General features: G+C 41.1%; 1 protein-coding gene across 1 annotated transcript in view; it reads left to right on the top strand.

Moving 5' to 3' along the window:
- TRPC5 (transient receptor potential cation channel subfamily C member 5) overlaps positions 1-12,223 on the top strand; it is a 104,983-nt gene that overhangs the window by 57,543 nt on the left and 35,217 nt on the right. Inside the window, exons 4-5 of the mRNA XM_052813894.1 lie at positions 6,914-7,250; positions 10,566-10,705. Of these exons, the coding sequence (XP_052669854.1) occupies positions 6,914-7,250; positions 10,566-10,705 (477 nt within the window). The remainder of the gene's footprint in view (positions 1-6,913; positions 7,251-10,565; positions 10,706-12,223) is intronic.

Here is a 12,223-nt window from a genome sequence, read left to right on the forward strand (position 1 = left end):
GATTGAGCAATTTGGGTAGCACCTGGTTTTCCTGAAGGGCTCTTTCAGCTCAGCTAGTGATCTTCTTAATGGCAGGAATGACTGCCATTTGGATTTGCATCAGTGCTTCACTGTTAGTAGTAACAGGCATGTGAGTAGCAGCTGTGTTTTTTATAGGATATTCATCCTATATTTTCCTGAGAAAAAATATTATTTCTTGGCAGTGCCTGATGAGGAATGTTGTGTTGTAGTCCCTTTTCCCTGAGTTACACAGCCTCCCCTCCAACTTTGTCTCATTTCTAATTTTTTTTTTCCTCTTGCAGAAAGTACTTAATTAACAGGATGAACAACCATTAGGTGTTTACCCTCTGCAGCTCACACTTCAGCAGCAGAATGTAAATAACTTTGCAGTTATTAACAAGGTTGAACTTTAAAAAGAAATGTGCTACAAAAAAGAATTTTCTTATTCATCTCTCTGTTTGCAACACTGCAAACTTGTGGAGGCTGGTATTTCTTATGTAGAATATCTGATCACATAGGGCTTACTGGCTCTCTGCAGCAGGCATCAAATTAGGCCACAGATAGTTTCTCTCTTCTGTCTTGGGCTAGTTTAGAAATGTAGCTCTTTGAGCATTGCCCACTGTAATTTCCTTTAAGAGCAATCAAACTGATACAACAACCACACTTCCTTTCTTCCTCAGAAGATCCTGTCCTTGGTACGAAATGGAGGCAGAGTGGTTTGTCTGTTGCACTGGAAGTGCGTTGTGCTACTTGGTTCTGAGCAGGAGCATGTGCAGGATTTGGGAGTGCAGGAGGAAGATGGGATTTTAAAAGTTCATTTCTTTGCACGCCATTTCATGTTCCTGAAGTTGGAGTAAAGAGGATCACTTTATTGCACAGTGTGATCCATATGCCTGCTGACATTGTGCCAAGTGTTACAGCATGTTTGGGCTATTGGACAGTGTGTATTGAGCTTTGTGGGTTTGGCATTGATTGATAAACCCAAGCCTGTGGTAGGACTGACAGTGTAGGAGTTTCCTGTATCTTCATGGGAGGAAAGAAATTCTAGCCAATTGATTCTGAAAGTTCAAGTACGAAAGGCTGTGCTCTCCCCAGTCCATCTGCATTTGTATTGGTGTGTATGGGGTAGGTGCTTCTGTGCCTGGGTAGGTCACCCCTGCTAGCAACCTGGGATGAAGAGGGCCATAGACCTGCTGCTCCCAGCCCTGCCTGGCCACACCGTGCTCACCAGCACAGGGGGGAGATGTGTCTTCAGAGACATCTCCCTTCAATCTGCCAGAGAGAGGGTGGGGCAGGGCTTTCTACTGAGTGGAGAAGGGCAATGGCATTTATCCTTTTCATGATAGAATTGGATTCACAGGAAATCTACATTCGTTGCAGATCTTGCTAAAATATATACTTATGCTACTACATCAGACACTGCAATTGCCCGATTGTCACACAGACTGCAAAATCTAGCTCAGTTCATGTGAAAATCTGCCTTTCCAAAGCCAAAATAGCTTTAATTATAGAGGGCAGCAGCATATAATAATACCCCCAAACACAGTAACCTTGCAGGTATTCAGCTGCCATGTTTTAGATACTGTGGGATACAGTGCTGTTGGTGAGATCTAACCTATTGAAATGAGTGTCAGACGGGAACTAAAGTTAATTTCATGGCTCCCATGCCACATTTGGCTCTCAGTGGTAACCTCATTGGGAGCTGATGTAGCTGACTGATAGAAGAACTCGGTCCTGCTTATTAACACAGGGCTCTGCAGTTACAAATTAGTGCTTATTCATCTATGAAGAGCATTCACTATCACCATCCGCAGCAAGAGTACAGAAAAGAACTCCAACAAACTCCAAACAGAAGAGCCTGTTGGCAGCCGTCATGATGATAATCAGAATAAACGCAGAGAGATACTGTGCTCAGCCCCTGTGATGTCTATCAGGGAGCTATTTCAGTTGCTCCCTGAGGCATTCACATCTCAGCCCATCTGTGTCTGATCCTAAATTACTTATGACTGTGAGAGATAAGGGATTTCCCCATAGATAAGGGGAGGGGGGGGTAGAACATAATTTCAGTGTTTGATATTTATATTAATGGCACAGCATGCAGAAAGCATTTAATTCCTGAGAAGTAGAATTTAGGTGACATAAAAATATCAGTAAAGATTAGAAATTAAGAAAAAGACACTGCATGCAGCAGCTGTTTTTTTCCCTTAAAAATTTTCCCCTTGGTAGAGGATCAGGTAACAATGAGCATGATGAACATTGAAAATGAAATTCTCTAATAGCACAATCCAGCTGCAAGCCAAATGTTACACAAAGACCCTGGCAAGACTGAAAGAAGAAAGAGAGAACATAAAAGACTGTATTGCAGTAGTCTCTATCCTGAAAGTGCTTCCCAACCATGACTGAAGTTGCTGATCTCACTTCTTGGAAAGGCAAAGATACTTATCCCCATTTTCAGAAGCCAGGAGACTGAGCATCTTGCCCACTGGTGACACAGTGGCATTGTCCTCACAAGAAGGTACTCTGAGTTGCATCTTATCTCCTCGTCATTAAGTGAACTGCATCTTCAGCTAGGTACAGGTTCTGCTCAACAGGTAATGGAGGAGGAGCTTGCTCTTTGGCTTACCTCCCCGAGAAATGCATCTACAGGCTTTGTCTACAGGTAGGGACAATCCTGGACAATGTTATGCTAGCACTACCACAGGCTTCATAGCATTGAATGTTTAGTTCATACATTAGCTGAACTGATTATAAATGCCACCTTTTGGAAGCATTTCTTTTCACTAATGCAGCTGTCAGAACATTCTCCATCATGTCTGTGGGATGATGTGTTGTGCTGCCATTTGTAATAGAGATTGGAGGCTCCTATAATGCAGCAGTCCTTGAAAAAAATGCTCGATACCATGCGTGTTATGTATTGGAGAAATACACTGTAAGTCATGTGCTCATCTTCTTAAACAAATAGAGAGCTTCTGGTACAGTACATCTGCCGCTGATTCTGGACCATCTACAAAACTGGGACAATACGCAGTTTTTTAAATTACCACAATCTCTCCTTTTCATTGTGTAGAAGCTTCCACTGATACCAAATCCTGTCACATACGGTACGTTAACGTGAAATGATAAAAGACTATGATATACACATGCGCTATTTCTGTCTATGGTAAATGAAGGGCTTTGCAAAAAGGTGAAAAAACATATTTGGGACCCTACTTACATGGAAATTGAACTTGTACTCAGGAAAGGCTTTGGCATAAGTAGTGTTGGAGAAGGCAACTTGCTTTTCCAGATCTCAGTTCTGTCTATTTGCAACGTAGAAATAAGATTGTTTCCTTAACTTTATGAAGAAATTTGAAATTATGGATGATAACAGAAGTTCCACGATATTATTACAGTTTCAGACTACTTCACACCTAAAAGGGCTAAAGCTGAGCTTTTTCATGTTTTTATATTTTATGTGCATTGATTTAGCAGTATGAATCCTAGACAGTCTTTAATGAGTTGAGCATTCAATGGTTTTGTCTAGTCAATGAATTTGATGGTTTAGTCTAGGTAACAACACCTAGAAGCAAAGACGAGCCCGACATTCACAGGACTACTTAGGGAAATAGCTAGTTTCTGTGTTCTTTCAAGTTAACACAAAGTTACTGAAAAGCAATTGGCTCTTTAGGCAGCACACCAAGGGCTTAGTTGACTTCTTCATCACAATTCAGAATTCCAGTGTTTCTGCACACTGGAAATTCTGTTTTTCAGCCAGCTGTAGTCCTTGCACTACTTGAGATCTAAGCTGCAGTATTTACTAATTTTAAATCTGTGATTAGTAAGTTGGACTAATACAAGTTAATAAAAGCCTATATTGATAAGTGCTTAGCCTTACCTTTAATAAAGACAACATTTGATGGTTTGTGACGTTAGGGAGAGTTTCTTTCTGTGGTGTGCTTAAATTTCCCTTAGGCCATTTTCAGTGAGGTTGGAATGGGCTTGATTGGAAAATTTAATGGCTTTTTCCGTTTCCATTCCCTTTTGCCAGGCTGGTCTTTAAAGCTGCTCTTTCATGATGTGTGAATTTCTCTCCTTTTGAAGAACTATCAGATACAACACAGAAAGCAGATTTTAGAAATGAGCTATTAGGCAGAGAAGAGGCACTTTTAAGATGCTTGCAAGTTGCACAGCAACCAGAGGAACATATAGTCATTTGATTTCTCAAATGACTCTGACTTTGACTCGAGGGAAAAACAGTTTTATTCTCCCCTTAGAGCTTTCTATCATATGTGATAAAGAGAAAATGTGTTTATACATTTTCCCCCTAAAAAAAAAAAAAAAAAGTTGTACCTCATCTCAGAGAAACAGCAGCATCTATTACCATGTAAATTACCACAGAACACATCTGGTCACAGCTCCTGTTTGTGATCTTAAATGAGAAAATATAGCAGTGTTAGCAGTGTAACCTTCCATTTCTTCTAGCTTTTAGACATAACCCTTCTGAAATCATAGATTAAAAACCAGCCAACCAAACGACAACCAGTGCTTGATGTTTTTTCAGTTTCTGTAGAATTGTTTCTTTCATCACTGTCCCAGACTTGGAATTTTACAATAATATTTTCTGATTGTTACAGGCAACAGGTTTTGGCTTTTTCTGGAGATCATCACCATATCAACTATCACCCAGTTTCTGCTGCATGCATATGTAGGTTGATTCCAAATCAAATGCATTTCTGATTTTCTTTTCTCATGCTCTCTAGAGCACGGTGTCACTTGTATGTTAGATGCAGCAGTCATGTTTATTATAGTAATAACACATAAACATCCAGCTTCATAAATGCCAGATATTCTTCTTGGAGATCTTATTTTCAATACTAATTTTGGTCAGTCCATATATTTGAACTATTCAGTCCAAAAATGGTCTGATTCTGATATAAACAGCCTGTTATAGCATATAAAATATATTCACAAAATCTAAAAATACCTACAGAAATTAATTACTTTATCAGACCGAGCAACTAATTTTTCCTTTTGCTTGACCTTGGTTTAGTCATTTTGAACATGGCAGTGATAGTGCTCTGCTTATATAGAGCACTCCAAGAACTGCACATAAAAAGTCCTCACAATATTGGGCAGTTTTGGCAGTGAATGAATGTTTAAAAGGTATGGGTGTGTGCTAAAGCTTTTATTAAGAAATTGTCTCTTTCACACCGAATCTGATCTCCTGGTGACTAAGACCTACAGGAAGACCTAGGTATCTTTAGACATGATGAGAGGAGCCTTGTATCTGTCTCATAAATGCACATGTGATGGCTGATTCAGTATTAGCCTAGGCCATGTCTACACTGAGTGCAGTAGTGTCTACATAGAGGCTTCTGCCAGGGTCGAAAAATCATACCCATTTGGGGTGATAAAACAGTAAGACTCTTGTATTCAGAAGCCAGTACCTTTGCTACCATGGCATAGTCCTTCCAAGAGCTGGTTTAAATTGTAGTGGTGAAAGAGTGCTTTGCCTGAAAAAATCTTCCCTGAGGGGGAAGAGCTTGGTGGCACTACATCCCTCCCAGAGATCCCTTTTAAATATAGAAGAGCCAAGTGTAATAAACAGTACTGTCATCTTCAGGTTACTCACTACTTTGAGTCTCCTTTATAAGAGGTCTCTTCTCCTTGATAAATGCTGCTAGTACTATTGTGTCCACGGGAAGTGTGATTCTTTCTGATATAGCTGTGTCCAATCATAGATGTAGTTATATTGCTACAGGAGTATGTTTATCGATAACTGTATCCATGCGAAGACAGTTTTTCTGGTTTACTTACAGCAAAGTAAGTATAACAAGCATCCTTAGAACGCTAGTTGAGATTTTCTTTTGAACTTGCAGAGCCCAGTGAGAAATCTGAATTTAGTAGATCAGAAGTATAACTTCATTAAGATGGATTAGAAATCAAATATGTGAAGAAAACCACAATTGTCTTGGGCTTGCAGACATGTCTAGCTATGGGTCTGAAAAGTTTTGAAAACCATGGGGCTGTCCAGGTATGACCAGGAACATAAAGTCTTCTGGCATAGACCAGAAATATCATGGCTTGAGTTTGAAATTCCAAATGCTGTTAGGTATTAGAACAGCCTGAAGTAGTTGCAACCTGAGCATGTCTGGTATGGAGTCACTGAGATGCAATAAATCACCATCATAATGCTATTTTTTGCAGAGTGAAAGTAAACTTTCAAGTGTCACTTTTGGTACTGTGATCAAAGATTTCTTTTTGCATCTGCTTAATCTCTTACATGTTACAACTGCTCTCTTCCTTAATAGTGAGGCACATTTACAAATATGCTGTCCTGCTTCCCAACAGATGTCACCTGGCTGAACTTTACATTACTGCATGCTGTCTCATGCCTAGCCCATCCCACACACACATATGCTGGCCTCCTTGCACAAAACCACGTGCAGCACCCCACACACTTCTGGAGACATTCTCTCTCCCTCTCTCACACACACACTCTCAGAGCTTCACACCTTTTCCCTCTTCTCTCATCTTTTAGTCACTTCTTTAAGATGCTGACAGTGAATTGTTTGAGGCAGTTGAAACCTGAAACATTCTGAAAAGAAACATGCTGAAAGAGAAACACATGGGAAGAGAAAAAGCTTGTAGTAATTTGTGTTGTATCACTTTTGCATGAGGCTTCATATGTGGTAACTGATCTATATAAGGATGCTTCAAATAGAAAAAACCTCATAGAAGAAATCTTAAATCCTATGTAGAAAAATAAGAGCGAAACCTCCCTCCTTTCTTCCCTCTGTCTCCAAAATATGCTTTTCCACCCCATAGCCAGCCCCAAACTTAATCTGAGGGTCTCTGTGGGCTCTAACACATATTTGAGGGGAAGTGCACATGAAGTACCAGTCAGTAATAATCTTTTTTTTTTCCTCCTCAGTTTGTTGCTCAGCCAAACTGCCAGCAGCTACTAGCAACACTTTGGTATGACGGTTTTCCAGGATGGAGGCGGAAACACTGGGCAGTAAAACTCTTGACCTGTGTCACCATTGGACTGCTATTTCCTGTGCTATCCGTGGCATATCTGATTGCACCGAAGAGCAGGCTGGGACTGTTCATTAAAAAGCCATTTATAAAGTTTATCTGCCACACTGGCTCTTACCTAACCTTCCTCTTCATGCTCCTGCTGGCATCGCAGCACATTGTCAGGACTGACCTTCACATGCAGGGACCACCTCCCACCATCGTGGAGTGGATGATCCTGCCCTGGGTTCTAGGTAAATCAGAAATACAAAAATGCCTGAGCCACAGCCGCCTGACTCGCACCCATGGCAACTGTGTGGAGACTCATTCCTGATCTCAGCATCATCAGCATGTAAAGAGATTTGGCAGCCAGCTTCAGTAACTGCATAAAACAGCTGGGCTCCTTCTGGAACAACAGATCCTGTTGGCCTAGGGCTCTTCTGCTGTTCATATTGCCATCTGACATGCCTTTAGACATGACCCTGAGTAAACCGCACCAGACGCAGCACTCACTCTCCCTGTTTCCCCCATGCTCTGTGCAAGGAACAGGTTAGGAATTAGCTTCTGGGTCACGCTAGTAACAAATAGTGTCACTTCTCGTGCTGGCTTAGTTCTGCTGGCTGGTACATGGCAGAAGGCAGTGCCGAGAACCTGTCTCTGCTTTTGCCTTCTCACTGATCTGCTCCTGGAGCCAGTGCGCAGGTACTGGACCTGTTTATTCCTGGGCTCCCAGACTCCCAAACAGCCTACAGGAAGGCAGCAAAGGGAAGATAAATCTCAATCTGCTGTATGCCTCTGTGCTGATAAACACTGACCAAATCAATATTGAGTGCTCTAATATAAGCAGGAGAAGGAGGGCGTGTTTATTATCAGAAGGTTAAACGTGAGGCTGCTATTCTGGTCTGGCTTGGGCACCCACAACTGTGAAGAAAAGGAGGTGTCTGTGTTCCTGAGGGCAGGACATACGAGTGAGGTAGTGAGATGGGATGGGAGAAAGCAGATAGAGGCACTGAGGAAGAAAAGCAGAGAAGCATAGTTGGATGTATTTTTGATGAGAGAGAAGTATTTACCCTTTCAAACTGAGCTCCAACACAACAGCAAGTGAAGACCTGCGGACTCCATTAGAAGCATGATCTCTCCTCTAATTAAGCTCTTATCTCCCTTGCCGTGCCATTAACATGTAGCACCGCTGTGAGCTGGGGTGTTACTAGCAGGCCTGCTCACAGGGAATGGTTTCCACACCCTTATAGCTCTCCTCCAGCCTCTGTCCATACAGCCCAGGTCAGTTCAGTGCAAAACCCCAGAGGTCAGGTACAGTGAATTGCAACTGTCTAGTAGGCATCAATGGCCTGGAAAGCCATGCTGATGCTTTCTGAGGATACCTCTCACAAACCTCAACCTCTGGAGCTCTCCTTACGGCTCCTCAATGCTTCTCATGGGTCCACCTCTGCTTTTCTGTGCCTGCCGGCTCCCCTCTCCTGGTAACACTGGGCCCCAGCTCCTCATTTCTGTGGTGCCTCTGGATCAGGCTGGTTCTGTGCTGAACGAACCTAGCTGTTCCCCATGCCAAACCTAAAATTGATGATGGAAAACAAGGAAAGAAAGTAAGAGTTGCAAACATGCTCACAAATCACTTTCGATCATGACCCAGGGCACTTGTCTCCTTGCATAGCTGTACCACAACTTAGAAATGGTAACTCAAGCCTCATTATCTTATTAAACTGATTTATGGCATTGAAATTCATGTCTTGGTAGAAATTTCAGAATAAGCTGAGAAGTTTAAATGTCTTTTCTGAGCTTAGGTGATCTCTTCACTTTATCCTTAACTTCATGGTTAAAATTGAGGGAAATGGTAGGCATTTCAGCAAAATTGATTTGCAGATGAAAGAAGGATAATCCATTTAAAAAACCCTTTCAAAATCACCTCTTACAGCTGTCTGCTCTTCTTTTTGAGTTCCTTTGTTTCGGATAAATAGGGACATTGGGGGACTGTTTATTAAATGGAGAAATTAGAACAGTTTCTCCAGATTAAAGGTTATTATTTAAGAAATATTTTCCACTATAAAAGGAGAGAGAGAACAGGCACATGCAGCATTTCTGTAACTATAGTAACCAGCAATGATAACTCAGTATAAATACAGTGTATGAGTTCAACAGGCTCCTCTCCATTGGTTTGGGTTTTTTTTTAATGATTTTGTGTACATGCAAAGATCTGGAGGCAGCTGTAATAAAATTACCTTTTTAGCCTTGACATTATGCTTGCCTGACCATTCACCTGCCGGCTGGCAGCTGAAGAGCTAAGGTTGGTATTTGGATGTTTGCAGCAGTTCATTTCAACATTATCTACTCTTCAGATTGAACTTTCAGGTCCTAAAACTTGAGTTGCAAGTAGCATTTCAGTGACGACTGCAGTATCCTGTGGTTAGGCATAGATAGCAATTTAGGTAACTATATTGGTTATGCACCTGGAGGTGTATTTTGTTGGGTTTTTTTTTCTTTTCACACATGTCTCAGGTCTTCATTCAAGGATAATGTTGTAAACTGGGTAATGCAAAATACCTGGGGGCTCTAACGACATTCTCAGAAGCATGTAGGCAATGAAGGAGCCTAGCTGCCATTTGCTTTTTAATGGGACTTAGGTTCTCAAAAATACTTAAACAGTTCTACAATAAAGGACATATAAGTTACTTAAGATTAGAATTGTATGCCAGGTGAGTTTAGCAGTCTGGTAATTAACTTCAGAATCTGCCCCTCATCCCTCCAGCTGCAAGGAGCTATAGTGAAGGTTAGCGAGTGCCAAAAATTATTACCAGAAGGCATTTCAGAGTTGAGATGATGGGCTCTGGCCGTATCCTCAGGAACAAATATTCACCTCACAAAACCCATAGCCATATTTGACATTAGGTGAGTCATTGTTGAGAGATGCGATGCCAGGCTGCAGTGCCCTTTTTCATGCTGAGTCCTCCCTTTTTTCACAAATAGTTCCTGTGGGCTTTTTGTGCAGCAAGATGCATAAATACAGTGACTGAGCATAGAGAATCAATTCACTTCTTCCTTCTTTGGTGTGATATTTCCAGGTCAGGGAGGAAATGTACTGGCACGCAGAGGCTGGTACTCGTGTTGCATGTTCTGCAGAGCAAGTCAGGAAAAATCAGTACTGTCCACCTGAGCAATGAATTACTTCTAGTTTCTATGAGAGCAGACAATCTTTTAGAAACTGTACCAAATACAGTTGCTTAAATAGTTTATTGATGTAGAACAAATTTCATCTGAGCCAATCCACTCATACTAGTTATAATTAAGATACATTTCAAGCAGTCTCCTTGTGTGCTTCTCTGAAGCCCTGGATAGGAAACTTGGGTCTTTTTCATCTCTCTCTAGACTACCTTCCCCACAGAGTTGTAAAATGTCTCATAATCAGCAGTACTATACTTTGTAGAAGACAGGAGGGATGAGACATTTTTTCCAAGCTGTTCATTTAGAATTGTCTTTTATTACATCAGATATACACAGTACTTTAATGGCGAATAATACCTCGTCATGACAATGAACTCTCTTTCTTTCTACAGGTTTTATCTGGGGAGAAATCAAGGAAATGTGGGATGGTGGATTCAATGAGTATGTACATGACTGGTGGAATCTGATGGATTTTGCAATGAACTCCCTCTATCTTGCAACTATCTCCCTTAAAATTGTGGCCTACGTCAAGGTACAGTAACTTGGGAGAGAGAATTTGTAACTTGCTTGTGAGAACTGTAGTACACAGGGTAGAAACTGTCAAAATCACAGATCAAAGAGAACAGCTGCTTTTCAAGCAGCCCAGTTTTGAAAATTCACCTGGAAAGCTTATTAATTTGTTTGGAGAATGATTGTCCTTCTCATCCTGGCTTTTGATTAAGACTGAAGTAGATTGTTTGGGCATTGGGTAGAAGTTTCCCCACTTGCTGTCTGTTTTGTAGCTACTTAGTTGCCAGAGATACGTTTTGTTTTCCATACCGACACTGGACCTCTTTCAACAATGCTAGAAATAGTGAAAACATGATTTTTAAATAAAACAGTAAAGGAAAAACAAGAATAGGTTTATCTGAAAACATCTACAGCCAAGATTTATAATCTGTAGTCCTACAGATCTGTAGGTTACTAATCAGAAGTTTGTAAAAAGCCTACTAAGAAAAGCAAGCCTGCTAGTAGGAGGCTTCCATCTGATATAAAGGAGTCAACTTGCTCTCTTCAATACAGAGTTTTAAACTATAGGCAAGGAAATGACAAAGGAGCATGCTGGAGCTTTAACACCATGTAGATTCTTCACTGTCATGTTCCATTTACAGTAAGAATGCACATCAGAGCTCATCCTCAAAAGCACCTTCCACATTTATAAACTTCTGATGCTCCAAGTTAGCATATGCACATGTTTTGAAGCCAGAGGATGGCCTGAAGCACTTTCCTTCTGTCTCTCTTTTTTCAAAGACACAGACGAGACACAAATGGCCTCCTGCAAACTTCCTTATGCAGTAGCTCTCTTTGACTTCAGTTGGAGCTGCACGCTTGGCCTGATTCTTTTCTTGGTATGAATCAGCAGTAACTTCACTACAGTTAGTATAATTATACAGGTGTAAATCAAGTAACTGGAGTCTGCTCCTTGGCCACTTCTGCACTTTCTATTGTTGGTGTGCTACTGTGTTGGTTTTGCCCTGGTAGAAGGGTACTACTTCTTTTAGCCCAGCTCCTAAAAACCGGGACAAGCACTTCCCCAAAGCAACCTTGTTTAGTCCCACCCAAGCATGTATGCAGGCAGAGAGGAAAAGAGAAAATTTCACAAAGCTCATTGGCTGTAAAATGGCAAGGCTTTTATAAAAACCTCTTTAGCAAGCAGTCCTGCTATGGGGCCTTTTTAAAATCCAAAAGGCTGCATAGCGGTGAGTTAGTTTTTCAAAGGGAAAAGCTTTAAGATAGTTGCTGTTCCCTGAAGAGGCAGCTCTGTAACAGCATCAAAGCAGGAACAGATTACATCTTTTTTCTCCCAACATTCAGAAGCAGTGAGGAAATCACAGACTTGAAAGGTTGTTCTTTAAACTGTGAGCAATAAAAAAAAAAAATGCTGGAAATCATAAGATTCACGAACAAATCTTAAAATGTTAACAATCTCGTTCTTTCTCACACACAAATTACTAGAAGAGCTGTGCATCCACAGAATTATACAGTCACATGCTGAGATATAAACTCATAG

The sequence above is a fragment of the Harpia harpyja genome, chromosome 18, assembly GCF_026419915.1.
Source record: "Harpia harpyja isolate bHarHar1 chromosome 18, bHarHar1 primary haplotype, whole genome shotgun sequence".
NCBI lineage: Eukaryota > Metazoa > Chordata > Aves > Accipitriformes > Accipitridae > Harpia > Harpia harpyja.